General features: G+C 37.8%; 1 protein-coding gene across 1 annotated transcript in view; it reads right to left on the bottom strand.

The window, feature by feature from the left end:
* The window catches only part of B4GALT6 (beta-1,4-galactosyltransferase 6), a 32,636-nt gene that overhangs the window by 4,458 nt on the left and 5,748 nt on the right, over positions 1-22,430 (bottom strand). The window contains exons 2-6 of the mRNA XM_050892186.1: positions 10,855-10,971; positions 10,380-10,493; positions 4,623-4,747; positions 3,991-4,107; positions 1,380-1,567 (exon numbers count right to left, since the gene is read on the bottom strand). Coding sequence (XP_050748143.1) covers positions 1,380-1,567; positions 3,991-4,107; positions 4,623-4,747; positions 10,380-10,493; positions 10,855-10,954 — 644 coding nt within the window. The 5' untranslated portion in view covers positions 10,955-10,971. The remainder of the gene's footprint in view (positions 1-1,379; positions 1,568-3,990; positions 4,108-4,622; positions 4,748-10,379; positions 10,494-10,854; positions 10,972-22,430) is intronic.

Genomic DNA, 22,430 nt, shown 5'->3' with positions numbered 1-22,430 from the left:
GCCACACTGAACGACAAATAACTCCAGAATGCAAGGGGAAAGAAAAAGAAATACAGAGTCATGCAATTTCTAATCTCTGTGGAAACACAGGATTGAACCAAATCTTAATAGCTTTTGGGGAAGGTTGTTACTATATATCCCTTTCAACATTTAACTGAAATAACAAGTGTTCTAAAAATAAAAAACATCAAAAACCCAAACACCTCCCCTCAAAAAACAACCAACAAAAAACCACTACCAACCCACCAACCAAAAATAAAAACAACTGGGGTATGACAGTTAATGGAACTGTTTGAGGTTTTTATTCATATGTAAGTATGTGTGTGGTACACGTGCACTTTTTTGTATATATACATATATTTCTTTTTATATTTCATAAATATGTATTTATATATATTTATTGTGTATATATTGTAAACATATAGTTTGTAAATATTTGTAAATTATCTGTATTTAGACATTTTATAAATGTATATATAAATACATAAAGTATTTAAAAATACATATAAAGATAGATGAAATCTCTTATATATTTATATGTTTATTTATATATTTTTAAATACATATTAAATCTTTAAAGGTTTGATTGCTAATTGGCTGACAACCTGAAGTCCAAACAAAGTTATATTTTCAATGCATTGCTTCTGATGGGTCAGGTTGACCAAGTTGTCAAGTTGATCAACTTCACAAATAAAATTTCAGGATGGCAAATACATACATGTAGCAAGCAATAAGCTACAGCTTTACGTGAAGTGATTGGAAGAGTGTCATGAGACAGCAGAGTGTTAAAAAGCAAGTGAAACATCATTAATGTAAAATAGCAGAAGGAAAGGAGGTAACAAAACTGCAGGACCCACTACATTCATCAAATGTCAACAGAGACTGAATACAAGGTACAAGATGGTCTAGCAGTAAGAAAATCTTCTGTTTAAAAAGCAGTACAAAGCAGAAATAAATTGTACATTTACAAGAAAATTAAGTAAGACATTTTTCCTGTGGTATTTTGCTGCAGATTATCTGCTTATCTTTGTTAACAGCCACCGCAAAGGCTTATGTAGCCAGACAAGATTTCTAATAAGCAAGGTAAGTTTTTCCCCCTTGATACAAATAGCCCTTTTTTTTTTCCCCAAAGATCAACCTCACTGCAACAAGTTCAACACTGAAAATTATAAATAATATCTTCAAATTAGCAACATATCAAATGTAGACACTAAACTTAAAACTTCCTTTTAATAACTAGATATTCATTTATGTAAATAGCATGGTAGGAGGCTGTTTTATTGGTTTCACCTACTGCATATACTGTTGGAAAATTCATACACACTGCAAGAATGTTTCTGTGTCTTTAAGAAACAACGTGAATAAAGCTAATTACTTACATGTACATGTATTTGTCCAGCTTTGCTGCAAAATGGCGTGGCATTTCTCCACATCCATAATAATTTCGGTCATTTTCAGGTAAGTGATCCACATCATGAAATATTATGCAGTCCCAGACAGCATCCTTCATAGCCTCTTTGAAGCCAACATTAAAGAGCATTGCACGATTAAAAGGTTGTGTACCTGTCTTCAAACAGAAAACAAAGGAGACATTGTAAGAATCAAGAAGAGAGACACAAAATTTCAATACTATGAGAAATACATCCTCTACCACATAAAAAAAAAGCATTGACAAAGATGCCTGTTATTCCTCTAGCTAAGCAGAGCAATAGCTCTGGTTGGCACCAACTACATCAACTGTATTTTGTGATTTAAAAAGTCTAGATATTCTCCCCTCTTACACAAAACTTAACAGCACTAGCAACTCTGAAGTATCAAAATATGGGTGGTTTGGATTAATACAGCATGACATTACGAGTTAAATAAATACTGATACAAACGAAGAAACATTATGTTTTGTTGCTTGTTAAAATAGTCAACTAGAATAGAATAGACTACACTATTTCAGTTGGAAGGGACCTACAACGATCATCTAGTCCAATTGCCTGACCAATTCAGGGCTGACCAAGTTAAAGCACGTGTCCTGGTTTCAGCTAGGATAGAGCTAATTTTCTTCCTAGTAGCTGGTACAGTGTTATGTTTTGGATTTAGTATGAGAATAATGTTGATAACACGCTGATGGTTTTAGCTGTTGCTAAGTAGTGCTTATACTAAGTCAACGATTTTTCAGCTTCTCATGCCCAGCCAGCAAGAAGGCTGGAGGGGCACAAGAAGCTGGGAGGGGACACAGCCAGGACAGCTGACCCAAACTGGCCAAAGAGCTATTCCATACCATATGACATCATGCATTTCTTCTTCTCTATAGGGGTGACTGATACCAGCACAGTTTGGTTCTTTGGTTCAGCCACAGTCCTTGTGGGTGGCATGGCATGTGGGAGAATACAGGGCTAGTGGCCTGGAATTAGAGGGTAGGGAAGCCAAGCAGCTGGGATCACTTGCTAGGGAAGGTGGCATTGACAAGATGATTGGAAAAGGGCTGGTACATAAACTGGGGGGAGTTGGCCGGGAGGGGCAGACTGCTGCTTGGGAACTAACTGGGCATTGGTCGGCGAGCGGTGAGCAACTGTGTTGTGCATCACTTGTTTCGTATATTCTAATTTTTTTAGTATTATTATTGTCATTTTATTATTATTATCATTATCATTATTTTCCTTCCTTTCTGTCCTATTAAACTGTCTTTATCTCAACCCACGAGTTTTTTGGGTTTTTTTCCGATTCTCTCCCCCATTCCACTGGGTGGGGGAAGTGAGCGAGTGGCTGCGTGGTGCTTAGTTGCCGGCTGGGGTTAAACCACAACAGCATGTTATTAAGGGCATTGTCCAAATGCCTCTTAAACACTGACAGGCTTGGGGCATCGACCACCTCCTTAGGAAGCCTCTTCCAGTGTTTGACCACCCTCTCAATAAAGAAATGCTTCCTAATGTCCAGTCTGAACCTCCCCTGGCGCAGCTTTGAACCATTCCCACATGTCCTGTCACTGGATACCAGGGAGAAGAGATCAGCACCTCCCTCTCCACTTCCCCTCCTCAGGAAGCTCTAGAGAGCAATGAGGTCGCCCCTCAGCCTCCTTTTCTCCAAACTAGACAAGCCCAAAGTCCTTAGCCGTTCCTTATAGGACATGCCTTCCAGCCCTTTCACCAGCTTTGTTGCCCTCCTTCTCTGGACGCATTCAAGGACCTTAACATCCTTCTTGAATTGTGGGGCCCAGAACTGCACACAGTACTCAAGGTGAGGCCAGACCAATGCTGAAGACAGCGGGATCATCACCTCTTTTGACCGGCTGGTTATGCTGCGTTTGATGCACCCCAGGATGCGGTTTGCCCTCCTGGCTGCCAGGGCACACTGCTGACTCATATTGAGCCTGCTGTCAACCAGCACCCTCAGCTCCCTGTCTGCAAGGGCTGCTCTTCAGCCACTGCTCTCGCAATTCATACTTGTACCCGGCTTTACTCCGTCCTAGGTGCAGAATCCGGCATTTTGACTTGTTAAATTTCATCCCATTAATCATAGCCCAATGGTCCAATCTATCTAGATCCCTCTGCAAGGCATCCCATCCCTCAAGAGAATCAACAGCACCTCCCAGTTTGGTATCATCAGCAAACTTGCTAATGCTGCATTCAACTCCTCCATTCAGATTGCTGATAAATATACTGAACAGAACTGGCCCTAGAATTGAGCCCTGAGGAACACCGCTGGTGACTGGTTACCAGCCAGATGTAGCCCCATTTTTTTGTCCTTGAAAACTTACAAAGACAACAGATTCAAAGAGACTGTGTTATCACCTACAAAATATCGTATTTGAAGAAAAGCAACATGTATCTGGCCACTGCTTAAAGTCGGGAATGAGCTGAACTTTCCTTTTTCATTCAAAGGATTAGAACAGCAGAGTAACAATTTTTAAATTCTGGATTCATCCAAATCTTGATAAGAATATCAAATCCCCTTTAGTAAGGAACCTTGAAGAGTCACTTTTCAAGTAAATGCTGTTACCTGTTCAACAACATAGAAGGCAAATTCCAGCCGCTGCTTCTGCAACATAGGTATCAGATGACGGAAAAAAATTGGAAGATGCTCATGGCGATTCCGAAAGGGAATAAGGATCGCCACCTTCAAAAAATTATATATATATTAAGCTATTATATTAGCATTTTCAAATTTTAATGTTTCAATACAGATCAAGTTTCCCATAGCCTACATAAGCTTTTCAACTTCTACATTTAAATTGGCTTGGTGTTTTACACTTTCATTCCCACTAGGAAAGCGTGTTGGAATTTTGCTCAAACAAAAAAAAGAAAAAAATTCTGAGTAAAATATAAATAAGATTTTCCTTTTATGTTCACTTGCTTCTAATTATACTTTAAGCAACATACACATAGGACAAGTTTGCATCCATATGACAAAATGCTTAGTAACAACAGTTAATGAACCTTTAGAAGTTCTTGACAATCCATTTCAAGTTTTTCTTCAAGCTTTAGTCTCTTCTTGAGCACAGATAGCATAATACATATACTATAACATACTACATAATATATAAATTATATAGCAGTAAAAGACTAAGTGCTTGCAATGGTAAACTATTCTTATACACCAACAGGAAAAAAACCAGAAAAGCAGCATCTCACCTTCCATCGTGGCTTACAGTCTTTTGGTTTCCAGTGTCCTCCTGGTTTAATGTCTAAATCTTTTGAAAACAGTTGCTGAATTTCATCAAAACTAATTTCACTCATATTGACATCGATAAGGCCTCCTAAATAGAGGAAAAAAATTTTATTTATTGATTTCTATTAAGACAACAGATCTAATACTACAAGGTATATCACAGACAAATTACATCAGAAATTTGTAGTTACACTATCTACAGATAAAAAAGCAACAATTTATACTATCTTCTTAATATTCAGATTTTACAGAATGAATTTCAGTATTTCCCAATATAAACATTCCTTCAATAAATCCTATAAGCAAAATACTTATTTCAGAGGACACAGAGCAAGCAGAGTAATTTGAATTCTGTATCTATTCCAGAAAATAAGAGTCACCTTTCATTTCAAGTACCACTGTTAACAATTCCACATCATCTGCACTACTGAACTGATACTCAAATTCTGGGTGTCTTCCTTCCTGCACTTCCACAAAAAAAGAAAATGCATCATCACTACACTCAGCAAACTTCCTCAATTTAAGTTCTAGATAATTACGCACATTTCACATACAGCCTTCATCCACTAATTCACCACTGTCTGCATCAAACCAATTTATAGCAAGCAGCTGGATTTGAGAATTACCACTGATAGAACTAATGAGCCCAATGGGAAAAGCATTCGCAAATGGCTACTGATAAGAGTGGAATTCAGTAAGATATTGAATAAAGACCACAATATGGTAGCAAAAAAATCAGGTTAGTACTTATTACGAGAAAATATTTACACTTAGTTGATAGCTAAAACTGTTGGTCATTAGCGTGTGTATAAATTTCAAAACTGGAAATAATGATTCACAGTGAATACCCTCAAAAGCAGAAGTAGAAGGAATCAAGAAAATTTGGGGAGAAGAATAGTGTAACACTCATTAAGCAGAAGCTCAAGTTGTTCTTCAGCAACTACTATGCTAGGTCATCAAATAAAAATCTTGTAATAACTATCTGACAGACACCATGAAATATTCTACTTATTTTTGTCTAAAAATTTAAGTCTTTTGGTGAGGGTTGGAATTTTAAAGTCAATGAAAGAAATCACTCCCATTTTCTCCCCTGTGCCCATACCCAAAAGATCCTATTTGTGTCCAAAAGATTGCTTCATGTTGTAACACTGAATTGACTAGCTATCTAAATCTTTTGGAAAGATTGAAATTTTTGGAGCATACTAGGAATAACTATTGTTTTCAGAAGAAGGCAGAAGATACTGCAAGAGCTATTTTAGTTTCGGATTTGATTAAATGTAGAACTACTTGTAAATGTAGAAGATAACTTTAAAAAAAAAGGAAAATTATAGGAAAAAAAGGAAAATTATAGGAAAAAAAGGATCAGGAACAGCACAATAAGGAGAAGATCTTTTAAGAGCAGATTTAAACAAACTCACATTTATTTATTTATTTATTTAAGAAGAAAAAGGAAACCTGACAGTTGCTGAAAAGACTGTATAAATATACACCAGAACAAGTTAATCCTACAGAGCTTTAAATAAAAAAGAAAAAAAAATAAAAAAAGCTTAGATTATCATTATGTTTGTAACTGAAACTCTTCAATAACCTGAAAAAGAAATCTTACAAAAAGTAGAAACAAGGGCAATCAACAAAGGACCAATATAGAGTATAAACATGTATAAATTAAATTTAAAAAAATAAATATATCACTAAATCAATTTCAACTACCAACAGACAGAGAAGCAACAAGAGCCTTTCAGTTTATTTATAGAATCTAACAGGAAAATAAAGATAAATAAAGGTCAATTACTACACCAGAAAAGGAAGCAAACAACACATCATGCAAAGGACTCAGGTGCCTTAGTCTCCTGAGAAAAGTTTAGATGCGATCATACGCTTACAGAGTTCAAATAAAAAAAAATTTAAAAAAAAAAAAAAGGAATGGTAAAACAGTATTTCTATGAGGCAGGTGCTTCTGACTTGATGGGACATGATGAAATTCCCTCCAGACTGTTTAAAAAGCAGCTACAGTAAATTCTGAAATATTGGTACTATCAAAAGTACACAGGAGATGGGCAAATAGAAATCAGCAGTATTTCCCTGTCATTGGTGGGGGGCAGGAGAAGGCATCTCGGTAAATATCTGGACTTAGTATTCACTACTTCCATTACTGTCTAGCATGCTGCAATAAAACATATTTATACAACCCGCAAAAAAAGAAAGCTGAGGAAGCAGAAAGCATTTTGAAGAACAGAATCAGAAAACAAAATTATTTCAACAAATCAGATACATACTGAAATCAATAGAGTGAAATTAATTTAAAAAAAAAAAAGTATGGATTGTTACTGAAGGAGAAATGAAGCATACACACACAAAACAGGAAATACCTGGCTATGCTGCAGTACGCAAAAAGATATTTTGACGGTTTATAGTGGATTGCCTATTAATATGAGACAATAAACTGTAATGCAATTGCACAAAACCGGCAAATCTCATTCTGGAATACATTAACTGCTGAGTCACACACAAAAGGCACTAGCTGGTCCTGTTTTAAGAGCATATGTACTTGGGACAAAACATGATTTTATCATACTCCTTTCACGACACAAATTTGGCAAGTTGATGTAAAGAAACGTAGTTGACTTCTATAATAACCTTAGACTATTAAGCAGGTCAAAATATATGTGATTCAAACTTTCTTCCCTGGCTATCTCAGGACCACCTACAACATTTCATTGCACTAACTAATCTTCAGAGAAGTTTTATTTAGATTATAATTACATACACAGATGGCGATTAAAAAGGTATACTTGAAAACCAAAGGATGAGACATACATCTCTTTGCTGAACAGTAACTTATCCAGTGAATTATTTTTTATTAAAACTATAATTTCTCTATTAAATTAAGCAGGACAGAGTAAGTACAAAGAGATTACTAACATAACAGATGGAAAAGAGAGCAGCAATGAGGAGACTTATAGGCAAATTCTGGTAGAATTACATATAGCCAATGAGGCTGATAGCAAGGATGGCAGAGCAGATGCATTCCTACTCTGGCAATTCTAAACACCTGTCAGTGCAAACAAATCTGCATCAATGATTTAAGATAACATGCTATAAGTAGGCTGACCTTAGTACCTACCTAGGCTGACCTAGGTACCTCAGTACCTTCTAACTTGCCTCATCCCTCCACTCCTGGACAGAAGACTAATACACAAGTAGAACAGGTAGCAGAAGCCAATACAGTTTTGAGCTAACTAATCTGGCAGAATTCAAATGCCAGATCCCTTGAGAGTTTCATTAAAAATACTAATTTATATGCATTTTTCAATCAGCATAATCATCATTCTTGTTACTCTGGTTATCCAGAGTTGGTATTTTTCAAACTCTTTATTTGTTTCCCAAAGTAGCTAAAATATTTACTATTGGCATAATTTAGTTCTATTTGTTTACATGTGCAATATTACAGAAAAGAACATCCACATAGTTTTGAAAGTGTAACCCTATTTCTGGAGGGAAAGAGATTGAAATAAGGATATAATCACACCGTGGCTAATTGCTACTTGGCTTAAGACAGTTTTCAACATGATTTAAGCTCATAAACAGCAGCTGATTTATACTTTTGGCTCTATGTCTGTATATTTACAATGTAAGAGACAAAGTTTAGAATTTGGAGGAAACAATTGAAAAGAAACACAGATAGCAAGCACTGTTACTGTACTCTTCACTGGATAAACTTCTCTGTTGAAATTAAAAAAGAAGTTATAATGGAATCTAGATTAGCCTAATAAAATCCACTATTTTTCTTTGAAGAAAAAATGATCAGCAATTCAGTGTGGCTGTCAGCAACATTGTTTGGTATGATATGGATCTGAACTGCTATATTAAATACTTAATTACTTGCTCATGCTGAATGACAGCCCACAGCTTAAGTGAGGTGTTAGCCTAAAAGACAAGGGGTTAAAATTCTGGAAGGCATCACAAATATTTTCAGAAACTATTCCAAATTTTCTCTCTTACAAATCAGTAGTTTACTCATTTGATTTTAAATACAGCAAGTAAAATAAACATGTTAGCATAACAGATACTAATGAACAGTCACTTCTGGTAACATATTTACACTTATTTACAGAGAGTTGTTGATTCTTCTTCTCTAGTTGGTACATTCTGACACCAAATGAGACATTTCAATTTAACTAATTAGCTTTGAGATCTATACTAATGCTACTAGTAGTTCTTCACTCAAAAATACTAGGTCTGTCTACAAAACATGTACTAGAACTGAAGTAATTCCATGGATTACTGACTCAGGTTATGATTTCTTCCAAATGCAGAGCATAAAAAAGCATTTAAACTTAATCATCCCTTGCTTCCTACAGCAACTCTGATAATGTAACAACTCCTAACATAGAGAAAAAAGCTGAAAACTCAGTAGCAGTTTCTAAGAAGGAACCCTGTTTTAGCCAAGGGACTGCAATTTTACAAAGGTTAAATACGAGAACTATTTCTAACAGCAAACAATCAGTGGGGAAGGTCAAGGTAAAGCAGTCACCACCAGCAGTGATTTGCCTCTTTCTTTTTAATGTTCAAAACTGGTCTCCTACCTAACACATCTTGGTCTTTAAGGGTTGCTTTCTCTACAAGCTGGAAGAGAGTAAATTATGCCCAGAATTTTGTCTGAATCTGAACAATGGCAAGTTTGCAGGAAAGGGGAATTCACATGAAAACTTACAGTTCTTAACAATACTTTGTCTACAGAAAGAAGATAAAAAAGTCATGCCAACAGCCTTTCAGCCACATTATTAAATCAGGTTAAGCACACTGAATTACATCAAGGAACTCTTCCAATCTCAGTTTGTGTAACTGCTTTAATTGTGCAATACCTGCTTATAAGACCTTCTACATACACTGGGATACTGCTACTTAGGACAGCTGTGATATTACAGGTTTTATAAAAACCCAGCAAACCAAAACAGCAATGGTGCCAAGGTACTCAACTCTGTTTCTTATTTCTGCATGACACTCCTCTGCAACTAAACACTTTTAAACAAAATAATTAGAAGTTTAGATTCTAAGCTCAAAGACGAATAAAGTTAGGGTTACCTAATCAAGTTCTATTTAATAGCTTGGGATCTTAAACATCTGGGTTTGAAAGCTTAATTTTAAAATTTCCTGAGGATCACAACTTTTCACTTGTTAGATAAGTACTACTCCTCATTATGACAGGGCTTTAGCACTTTCTTACCTCCATCAATTCTCACTTCACTACACCATCTTGTTCAGTTTCCTATATATTGAGGTAACTGTGATTAGCTGATGAAGATTTGAGAACTAGTTTCTGGCTCATGAATCTTTGTATTAGGAATACCATTTCCAAAAAGGAAATTTTTAACTATTCCTCAAAATATGCAACTCTGAATGGGTACTTCCTATGAAGTTAGAGTATTCCTACATATTAATAAAAACATTTAGTATTTAATTTGTAGAAAGTAAAATGATTTGTAAATAAAATTTAAAACACATTGGGTGATTTGAAAAGAGGCCAAAAGCTTTAGTGATACAACAGTGACAGGCAAAATTCTGCTAAGCATTATTGTCCATCTCAGATGCATTTTATTCATTGTTTTCTGCTATATATTTGGACTCATTACAATTACATTTTATATTAAAATAATTGTATTTTGTTTTAAGTACAATCCAATTTAGTAGATAAACATTAAGGTCAGTTTAAAACTTACTCATGTAAGGCAGCTTCTCTGGACAAGCCTGGTAAGGAGAGTAAGTGAAGTTTTCTGGAAGATACATTGGTGTTTGAGCAACACAGTCACTAGAATTGCTTCCTTCAGGATAATCTTAAAAAGAGGAATTAATTTTTGTAAAAACCTATGTTATCCACTGAATTTGTAACATATCATCATACAGGTGAGAGCATTAACTTTGTAAGTAACAAATTCCTAGCAGCATGATTAAAAAAAAGAACATTTCACTGCACTAAAGGAACAGTAATTAAATTAAGGTATCTTTGTTACAGCTATGACAAATATTTCCTACTAAAGTGAACTGATAAACAGTAACTATTTGGCCTTCACTCCAGTTACGGAGAAGTAGGACTTGGGTCTAGGTTTTCATAATCAAGCTATGTCATTAAGGTTTGGCTTTTTTTTTTTTCATAAAGCTCTTTTAAAAATTAAATTAAATAAGAAATATTCTTACCTGTGCCATTCAATGTAGTATTTTTGTTAGTGTACAATCTGATCATGTGTCCTATTGTTTTTACATTTTCTCTCAACATTATACCACGAGCTTGCACCATAAAGAGATACGTGTTTGCTGATAAAACAAAAAGCAATTTTGAATTTGAATTAAAATAAGGTATTTCCAAATTATTCTAACATCCATTTATAATGTGTTCAATATTTGTTACTATGTCTGCATCCATGGCTAGTGAACATTAATCCTTCGAGATGAAGATCCAGAAAGAGTGAAACCTAACAGCAACAAAACAAAAGAATAAAATGGATTCATAACCACAGGTCTATATAAAAACCCAAAACTATAAAATGTCAATACACGCTTTATATGACACTTTCATTTCTCTTTAATTTACAAAAAGCAACTGACAGTGCCAAGAAACAATTGAATTTACCAATAAAAAGGTTTTCATATGTAGATACATCCCTCATATAGGCATTTACATATACATCACAGAAGTACAGGACAAAAAATGTCTAGAGAATCTTTTAGTCCCACAGAATAGTCCCCCTTTTTACTCATTAGTTAACACAACTTTCAGTCAAAATGTACTGCTATTCATTCACCCCCAACAGCTGTTTTGTTATACAACTGCTACAAATCACTGCCAATCTCAAAGTATTAATGTTTGATAATTATATGTGAAATATTTATTATAGGCATCAAGGATGGGTAAATCAACATTCTGAGTAATTAAGCGACTCGCTAACAACAGCAGCATGAAATATTCCTCTGTCTCAACCTTGCACTCAAAGCCCCAAATCTGATCTCAAGACAATTCTTTGTCCTAAAGAGAATACAGTAAGTTGGAAAAGAAGCTGCATTTATGTCTGAGTAAGCAAATGTCTATCCAGGACTCACAAAAAATAATGTAATGGCAAGGACAAATTCCCTTTGCAGAACAGTTTTTACTGTGGGTAGCAAAGAGGATCAAAGGGATCATCTGTCACTTCACCTATGTTAAGCACCCATTCGTCTGGCAGATATTTGGCTCGCTGTAACTAGCAACCACCCTAACCAAAAAATGCTCTGAGACTTTGGAGGAAAGAACTAATCATACCAGAAAAACAACAGACTAATCTTAATCTGGCCTAAAGAGATTAAAGAAAGTTAGAAAATTATCTCAGGAACTCCACTTCATCAGATGACCCAGCATCAGTGGCATGACACAAATAACTCCCGATCAGTTGATATCTTATTACAGCCCAACACAGAGACTACAGAGAACTGTTTATAAAGGATTGGGGTATTTCCAGAGAAAAACACAATGACTAATTCCACCACATTAGCAAACAATACTACCGACACCCACAGGGATACAAATACCAACATAATCTTTTAAGGAATATTATTTGCAAACCCTACAATAATGTCTTTGTTTTTAAAAGAATGAATGGAGGGGCTCTCCTGGCTTTCAAAGAACTCCTTATTAAAACAAGGAATATTATCACTTAAAAGACAGGTTCTGAACATGTCAGGTGCTATGCATGGCATGTAATTCTCAAACTCTTGGCCAGCATGACTAGCTGTTTTGGTTAACAAGAGATTACATGTGTGTAAAAGTTACTCAGCTGCTAAGATCCTGAAATTGTCTCAACACCCCCTGGCTAAAACAGAAAGAAAACAAAACAGAAAACCTACAACCTTGGCCTGATGACAGAGGTAGGAAATCCAACAAGAATGGTTCTTACTGGGATCCAAGAGAACAGATAACGTTCAGATTTCCTTACAGAAAACTTGCACAAAAACTTCTCAAAATTTTAACCCAATTCACTGTAAAGTAGCACTCTGGGGTTCCAATTATTTTCTTACATTTGCAGTTCTCCATTCAAATTCTGGTTTTTTAGGGTGTCTGTATTAAACATTTCAGGGAATCTGTACAATTCTTGAGTTCACATATGAAGTTACCCACTCAAGAAACCTTCTCCTTTAGGAATCAACATAAAGGCAATTTGATCTGTTCCTCCAAGAACAATTACTTACCTTCAAACAAACAATTTCAAAATTCAAAACTTCCCTGAAAGTAAAACTAAGTGGATTTTTGCCTTTCAAATAGGATAAAGTTTTCCTAATTAACAAAGAATGACTTTCTCCAAACTTTAACATATTTCAAATTGGTATCCTCCCTTCTCTTTTCCCCACATATTACCATACAGCTCTTCTCTTCAATATCTTCCTATTCCAACACTAAAATAAAAGTTCTTTTTTAATATAAATCAGTTAGTAAATACTGATTTCAGAGATAACCTCTGGAAGATTGTGTGCTGTGTTCTCCTTTTTAACATGAGACCAAAAGCCAAAGTCACTTGAGTTTTTAACACTGCAGAACAGCAGGTCTATAGAAACATAACCTTAATTCACATGTATCAGGTGTGGTGTTGACCTGGCTTGCAGGTAGGCCCCCACCCAGTTGCTTGCTCACTCCCCTGCAGTGGGATGGGGGAAAGAATCAGAAGGGCAAAAGTGAGGAAAAACAAAACCAAACCCAAACCCAACCAAACTCACCACCAGGAGACAGATGCCCTGCCAGTCCCCAAGCAACAGCTACTTTGGGGGAAAAAAACCACCAGTTTTATTGCTGAGCATGACATTACTCGGTATGGAATATCTCTTTGGTCACTACAGGCCAGCTGTGCCAGCTGCATCCCCTCCCCACCTCTTGCCCACCCCCAGCCTACTCACTGTGGGGGACAGAGTGGGAAACACAAAAGCTTTGACACTGTGCAAGCACTATGCAGCAGTAGCTAAAACATTGTGTTTGTCAACACTGTTTTGGTCACAAATCCAAAGCACGTGTCTCCGGAGACCTATGCTTAGGCCTCTTTCTGATTGCCCATAAATCATTTCATTAGCTGCTTCTTGTTCCTTTTTCATCATCGACACTACTAGCCCCTATCTTCAAACTTCCTAAGAATGATACCATCTTTCTTAATGAGAAAGATCAGTGCTTTTTCTTCTACTTACATGTTCACCAGCCTTGGGAATTTCTTTCTGGCTGCTACCAAATCACATTGATTGCAAACACATCAGCTGTTAGATAGATAGGTGTCACTTACTACGTACACAGCGACAGAAATTACGGACACTGTGCAGCCAGCGAGCATACTCTCCAGCATTGCTCCCGACACGGTTGAGATGAAAGATTTGCTCTGGAAGTCACTGCAAGGATTACTAGAAAAATCTACTTAAACATTACTGTTGCAGTCCTAGGAACCTGATACAGTACAGAACTGAGACTAAGACCTTCAAACAAGTCCATAAAACTGTTCTCAATTCCTATGGGAAACTTTACTGTAGTCCAGATAATGCAGACATAAACCTTGATAAAACAGATTTTCTGCAAAAGCATCTCCATCTCCCCTTTGTTGAAGACCAAATTCCTTCTTCTGACAAAGAGGAGAAAAATTAGAACACACACACCAGATCTTTGTGAGAGACAAAGCTAGAAAAGACATTTCTCTCAAAAGCAGGCATTATGAAAAGAGAGAATTAAAAAAACAACCAGGTAAAGTCTGCTGCCACCTTGGCCTAAGTATTCAAGAACTGCTCTTGCTAACAGGAAGATCTAGCCTTGCCATGTTTTCATCAAGCTATTCTTGTAGTCTACCCCAATCCAACACCTCCTCTGCCTGGCTGATCTGCTTGTCAACTCGCCATCCAGCTCTACTCAAATACATAAACACAATGAAACATCTTCCTTTCTGTGCCCTCTTTGTACCAGCTGCCTGGGTCTCCAGCACAATCATAGTTACAAGGAGTACAGACCTGATCAGTTTATTCCACTGTCATTCAACAGCTGCTTAGGTAGTAGCAGATGCTTGAGCAGCCAATTAGTTCAGAAGCTAAAAGCATCAGGCAAAAATCAAAGATATTAATTTAGTCCTAAAAATAAATCTCATCTACTGGCACAGGTTTGTCAGCAAAGACCTGTGAAAAAGAGTACAGTTCACATGTCACATCAACCAGCAGCAACAGCAACAAAGCATTCAAGATAATCCACAACGGCCAGAAGCGTAACAGAGAATACATCTTTTCTGCTAGTGTGGTGAGGGTGGAAGACTGACAGCAGAATACCAAGGGCTAGAGTTTCATGACTTCCACAGCAACCCTCTTTTCAGCTGTCTTTCGTACTTTACTACTAGTCATCTTCCTGCGCTTGGCATGGGTTTCCACAAACCTTACCTATGTCATCATGAATATGACCCTTAACCTGCTGGGGTGTCCCTCAAGTGCCTGTATACTAATGCACGCAGTACGGGGAATAAACATGATGACTTAAGAGATCTGTGTGCAGTTCCAGGGCTACAATCTTATTGGGATCACAGAGACGTGGTGGGATGACTCCCATGGCTGGAGTGTTGCAACACAGGGATACAGGCTGTTTAGGGAGGACAGAAAGGGAAGATGAGGAGGAGGAGTCACCCTTTATGTGAAAGAGTAGCTGGAGTGCATGGAGCTCTGCCTGGGCATGCAAAAGGAGCCAACTGGGAGCTTATGGGTTAGGATTAAAGGTGACATTATAGTGGGTGTCTGCCACAGTCCACCTGACCAGGAAAAACAAGTGGATCATGCCCTCTACAGACAGATATGAAAACAGCCTCACATTCACAGGCCCTGATCCTCAAGGGGGACTTCAACCACGCCAATATCTGCTGAGAGACAACACAGCCAGATAAAGCAGTGCAGCAGGTTCCTAGAGTGCACTGATGGTAACCTCCTGACACAAGTGATAGAGGAGCCAACAAGGGGAGGTGCTCTGCTGGACCTCACACTCACCAAGAAGGAGATGCTCACTGGGGATGTGAAGATCAAAGGCAGCCTTGGCTGCAGTGACCATGAGATGGTGGAGTTCAGGATCCCGGGGGCAAGAAGGAGAAGGAAAAGCAAGCTCACAACCCTGGACTTCAAGAGAGCAGACTCTGGCCTCTTCAAAGATCTGCTCGGAAGAGTCCCATGGGATAAGGTGCTTGAAGGAAGAGGGTGGCAAGAAAGCTGGATAATATTCAAGGATCACCTCCTTCAAGCTCAAGAGAGTTCCATCCTAATGAATAAGAAATCAGGCAAAAATGCCAGGAGGCCTGCATGGATGAACATGGAGCTCCTAGCCAAACTCAAACACAAAAAGGAAGCATACAGAAGGTGGAAGCAGGGACAGGTAACGTGGGAGGAATACAGAAATAATGTCCGAGCATCCAGGGATGCAGTTAGGAAAGCTAAAGCCCAAATGGAAATTAATCTGGCCAGAGACAACAAAAAGGGTTTCTATAAGTACACAGGTGATAAAAAGACGACCAGGGAAAATGTGGACCCATTGCTAAATGAGATGGGGACATGGAAAAGGATGCAGTACTGAATGCCACCTTTGCCTCAGTCTTTACAAGCAAGACCAGCCTTCAGGAACCCCAGGTCCCAGAGACCAAGGGGAAAGGCTGGAGCAAGGAAGATGTGCCCTTGGTGGAAGAGGATCAGGTCAAGGAATACTTAAGCAAACCAGACATACGTAAGTCCACGGGCCCTGACGGGATGCACCCACGAGTGCTGAGAGAGCTGGCAAATGTCATTGCAAGGCCACTCTTGACAATCTTTGATTAATCATGGCGACTCAGAGAAGTGCCCAAGGACTGGAGGAAAGCAAATGCCACTCCTGTCTTCAAGAAGCACAAGGAGGAGGACCCATGGAACTACAGACTGGTCAGCCCGAATGATCTCTGGGAAGGTGATAGAGCAGCTAATCCTGGAAACCATTCTTCAGGTACGTGAACGACAAGAAAATCACTAGGAGTAGTCAGCGTGGCTTCACCAAGAGGAATTCATGCTTGACCAACTTGATAAACTTCTGTGATGAAATGACTGGCCCGGCAGATAAAGAAGGAGCAGTGGACATTGTCTACCAGGACTTCAGTAAGGCCTTTCACACTGTATCCTGTAAGACTGTCATAGATAAGCTGTTGATGTACAGGCTGGATGAGCAAACAGTGAGGAGGATGACTGACCAGGCCCAAAGGGTGAGGATCAGTGGTATGATGTCTAGTTGGAGGCCAGTGACTAGCAGTGTACCCCAGGGGTCAATATTGGGTCCAGTCCTGTTTAACAAACATCCTCATTAGTGATCTGGATGATGGGGCAGAGTGTACCCTCAGAAAGTTTGCTGATGACACAAAACTGGGATAAGTAGCTGATACGACAGAGGGCCATGCTGCCATCCAGAGGGACCTCAACAGGCTGGAGAAATGGGCTGAAAGGAACCTCATGAAGTTCAACAAGGAGGAGTGCAAAGTCCTGCACCTGGGGAGGAACAACACCAGGCACCAATATATGCTGGGGCCCACCCAGCTGGAAAGCAGCTTGGCAGAAAAGGCCTTGCAGGTCCTGGTGGACACCAAGTTGAACATAAGCCAGCAATGTGCCACTGCTGCAACGAAGACCAATGGCATCCTGGGCTGCATTAGAAAGAATGTTGCCAGTAGGTCGAGGTGATCCTTCCCAGCCCTCACTCAGCACTGGTGAAGTCACACCTGGAGTACACCGTCCAGTTCTGGGCTCCATAGTAGAATAGAGACATGGACATACTGGAGAGAGTCCAACAAAGGGCCATGAAGAAGACAAAGGGACTGGAGCATCTCTCCTATGAGGAAAGGCTGAGAGAGCCGGGACTGTTCAGCCTGGAGAAGAGAAGGCTTAGGGGGAACATATTAATGTATATAAAGGATGGGTGTGTATGTATATAATGTATAAGAAGGGAGGGTGCAAAGAGAACAGAGCTAGGCTCTTTTCAGTAGTGCCCAGTGACAGGACCAGAGACAATGGGCACAAACTGAAACACAGGAGGTTTCACCTGAACATCAGGAAACACTTCTTTACTGTGAGGGTGACCAAGCACTGGCACAGGTTGCACATGGAGGTTGCAGAGTCTCTATCCTCAGAGATACTCTAAAGCCGTCTGGACACGGTCCTGGGCAACTGGCTCCAGGTGGCCTGCTTGAGCAGGGTGGTTGGATCAGATGACCTCCAGAGGTCCCATCCAGTCTCAACTATTCTGTGATTTTCCTCCACTATTGTCTTTCTGTATTTGTGCCAACCATCATTCCTGTCACAGTGCAAGGCAATGCAGAAACCAGGAAGGCAAAATTTCACATTTAACTGAAGAAAACTTCTAACAACGTACCACCTAGAACTAGTTTTATTCATATTCTCCTTATTTCACTGTACATGGTCCACTGTAAGAAAGACACAGCACTGATTCAAGAAATATATAGAATCCAGACTGTCACACAATTTACAAGGTAAGCAAATGGGAAATGCAGTGCAGGATATAAAACAACACACCCATATAGGACACCTTGGAATAAACACCATACTCAATGTTCTACCTAAAGCAACAGCAGTGTGAGCACGAGCTCATACCTAATTCAGATGAAATTTTCACTAGCAATTGATCCAGATCTGTATCAGCAATCATGGACACACAGCCACACGTCAGTCATCAAAAGTCCTGGTTTTAGGGCATTATTTAAAACTCATTCTGATAAAGCACATTAGGGCATTAAAGGGATCATCCGGTATTTCAGAGGAGATGTTAAAAATACCAGATGGATCATTTTTTGTCTCCAGTTTTTATAGCTCACTAGTTATTAATAGTTTTATGTGTTAGACTGAAAACAAGACCATTGGGGGGGGGAATGCATTAATTCTTAAAATATAAAAATACCTGTTAAAATGGCTCAATGTTTTACATCAGGTAACTTCCTCTTATTTAAATATTCACCTAAGGACTATTTACACCTTTTTTAAAGAAAAAAAGTCTCATTCACAGATCATTCTCCATTAGGGAATCAAGCTCCTTCCAAGCAGTACACGAAAAATTAAAGCATTTCTCACAACACTGCATTAATTTATCATCCCTTAGTTTCACAGAAAAAGCACAAAACTCAGTTTTATATAGAAACTTAGTAATTTATCATGCTGTACATATACACCAAAGCAAAGCCAAAACAATGTGCCATGCACTTAGAAGCAATCAATGTAGTAAAGTATACAACAGAACAACTGAAGTTAAAACTGGATCAATGACTAACATTCTGAAGAACAGTAGGAAGTTAGAACTGTGATTATTTTAACAAGATAGTCAGAAAAACATTATTAGATTACAAACTATGATTTCTTAAATGCCAAAGAAGAAAAGATGAACAGACTTGGAGATCACAAATTTCATTTTAAAATACAGCTTTTATCGTACAAAAAAAAAAAAAAAAACAACCAACTGCAAAAAAAACCACAGAAGAAAAAAGCCTTATCTCAAGAATGCTTTCAAAGCAATTAGCAAAAAAAGTTAACACCCCCCATACTTAAAAAGTGAGACGATGATCATCAGAGCAGCTGTAGCAACATTATACACTGATCTTCTGGGGGAGGGAAAATACTGAAAAGCTCAGATAGGAGATACTTCATAGAAAATCCAGAGACGCTGCAAAATTCAAATGCAATAAACACAGCTTTACAGAAAAAGGTCTTGTCAAATAACCATTGCCCCTGGAGTTACTGATCTGCTAGTCAACACCAGTTTTCACAGGACTTCTGAAAAGCACATTCAACACATTGCATTAAAATTGACATGGATTCGAATGCGTTAACAGAAAGTTCTCCACTAGTAATTGTAAATGGGGAATCATCTCATGGGGACATTTCTAGAACAAGTCCCACATGGATCTCTTCTCATCTCAAGGTTATATGATATTATTCTCAGTAATACTAGAGTTATAAATACACTATTGGAAGAGTTCATGCATGGCAAATTAACACAGAAGTGTTAAAGTTTAAATTCTAAAAACTAATCTAAATATACAGTAAGTAGAGCTCAGCTGAAGATTGTTTCTAAAACATCACAGTCACGATTCTAGGAGCTAGGAATATTTTTCACAACTACAGGATAGGGACTTTAGTCTGTAAAACAGATTCATTAAACAGTTTTGCAGTAAAGGACGATACCCAAAGTAATGTAAGACTGAATGTAAACTGGCTCCTATTCACAAACTGAAATTTACAGTGAACATAGACACTCCTATAGTAAGTGTTCAACTTCCATAGGATTTTATTTATTTTTACACCTTTGTTGTTAATCAGAAGTTGTTTTTAAAACATATGCAACAACCAGAAAAAAGCAAAAAAATGTATGCCTTGAAACATATTTTTCACTTGATTTGTTTTTGAATATTTAATATCAGTTTTGCACTATTTGTAATTTAACAATAAATCCAAATTTACTTCATAGGGATGGTGAGACTGCATTTGAGTCTACACATGTATACCTCCTTGTAAGGAAAATATATTAGAAAGATACAGATCACCTCAATCTACTGAAAATACCAAAAACTACCGATGTTTCTGGAGGCTAATAGGGATCATTCATATGGTGCAGATGGACGAATCTGTATCAGTTACAACAGAGAGGCTTCAAAATTGTTTTTAGTGGTGGTGTTTTTTCAATACTCCAGACACACTCTGTATACTCACGGCCACAAAGGACATGCCAAATGGATGAGTCCTCTGACTGCAAGTTTGAGGAATTGAATAAATGTCAGTTCACTGTTTATTGGAGCCAGTAAAAGAGGAAATCTCATGGATCAAGTCTCCATTTACGGGTGAAGAAAAAAAAATTAAATCAAAATTCCTTTCTCTAGCAATATGTTTAAGCATGATAAATGATACAATGTTCAATACAATTTCAAACACATTTGATACTATTCTATCTGCCAGTCTCGGGCTATTAGTTGATTACATAGCTAGTCAGAAATAATTTAATAGCTAATTCTGAAACAGTATCCTACAGAAATTTAAAAGTCAAAATTGCTGTAACCACCAACAATACAACTTAGATACTAATTTTGTTTGTTTTTTCCCTCCACTCAAGGCAGATTCAATCAGGAAAGTAAATATTTTTCCTTGAATGTCTACTATTTTAGCAAAATTTCAACTCCAACTTTAAAATACATAATTAAATTTCATTAAGACATTTGTTCAATGAAGAGTGTTCTAGGCAGGCCGACTTTGGACATTTTATACTGACATTTTAAGCCTAAGCCTTGTTAATTCTTCCAGAATTTTGATTTAATGAGTTCAGTTACTGAGAAAAATAGAAAACCGTAGTATCTGTAAATCAAATATTCCAAGTATTATCATAAATTAAATTAAAAAAAGAATACACGCACAATAAAGTGAAGGTAAAGAAGGACAACTGCAAACTTAGGAAAGTGAACTGACCATTGGGGATACCTTGCAAAGAAGCATCTTTTGTATCTGAAAGTCCTGAAACCAATCTCTGCACTGTATTCACAAGAATCCAGCACTGGATCCCACACGGTGCACAATCATTGCATGCTGCTCCCCATAATATCATTGCATAATTTGAATACAAAAGATTACCCACAACAGACCAAGAGCTGTAGAAAAGCAAGCAGAGATAGTCACTTGTAGAAACAGTCTTATTAATGAAAAGCCAGTAGATAAGTTGTCTTTCACCACAGAGAGATGTGGAAATGGTTAAAGCTTTGGCCATGTCAGTAAAGCACCATAGTTGAAATAAATGTTTACAGGGCATACAGTTTCTCCTCCTCAACAGGAGAATACATTCAAGTAACTGGGTAGCTTAGGTGAAAATTCATATCACATGAGGTCTCATAATTACTCTGTCCTTGTGAAGTTAGCTGCACACCATAAGCGCCTGTATTTTTTTCCCTTTTGTGACTAAGAGCAACACCACAAAATGAATATTGAATGAAATCTTACGCAGGCAAGTTCCCTGACTAATAACAGAGCACACCTAAGGGCTTTAGGAAAACTATCAGATAAAGATGCAAAACAACCGATTCAAAAAAAAAATATGCGTGTTTAGTCAAAGCTTATCTGTTGGTAAAAGTGAAAGACAGTCATGAATGACTGAACTGCAATAATTTATTCAGCATCAGGTGTTAGGAATGACTGTGCTGAGCCAACACCACGGAAAAAGATCTTTACACCTCCCAGAATAAGGCAGAAAGCTTACCCATTAAACTGAGTTCATATTGAGCTCAAGCCATTAGCCAGAATGCCAAGGAACTTTTGATCACTGGAAATCAGCAATCAAGCAGAAGAATAAACCTCATACTCCTCTTTGCACAAGAAAAAAAGGGAAGACCCTATTAATCAGAAAGTTGACTAGAATTTTTCTGTTAAAGACTTTGGTTGTAATTTGTGGAACTAAAGTGAAAAACTGCAATGCAAGCAAGCAAAAGACCACTGCAGCTAATGAAATTACTCCTGCCTCCAAATGAAGCTTTTAGTAACAGTTGAACCTTAATAAAGACTATAGCTGAAAATAGCTCCCAAACAACAACCAGGTCTGTAGTACAGACATTTCCCTGCAGAAATTATGAAACAAAGGGACAGACAAGTTTCATTCACTCAAGAAACTTGTGAGACCCACAAGAACAATTCCCTAAAAAGGAGTAAAAGGTGGCGATAGCAGAAGAAAAAACGTGAACACCTACCACATCCTGCAAAAC

The sequence above is a fragment of the Gymnogyps californianus genome, chromosome 2 (assembly GCF_018139145.2).
Source record: "Gymnogyps californianus isolate 813 chromosome 2, ASM1813914v2, whole genome shotgun sequence".
Taxonomy (NCBI): domain Eukaryota; kingdom Metazoa; phylum Chordata; class Aves; order Accipitriformes; family Cathartidae; genus Gymnogyps; species Gymnogyps californianus.
This window is presented reverse-complemented; position numbering and strand designations above follow the sequence as displayed.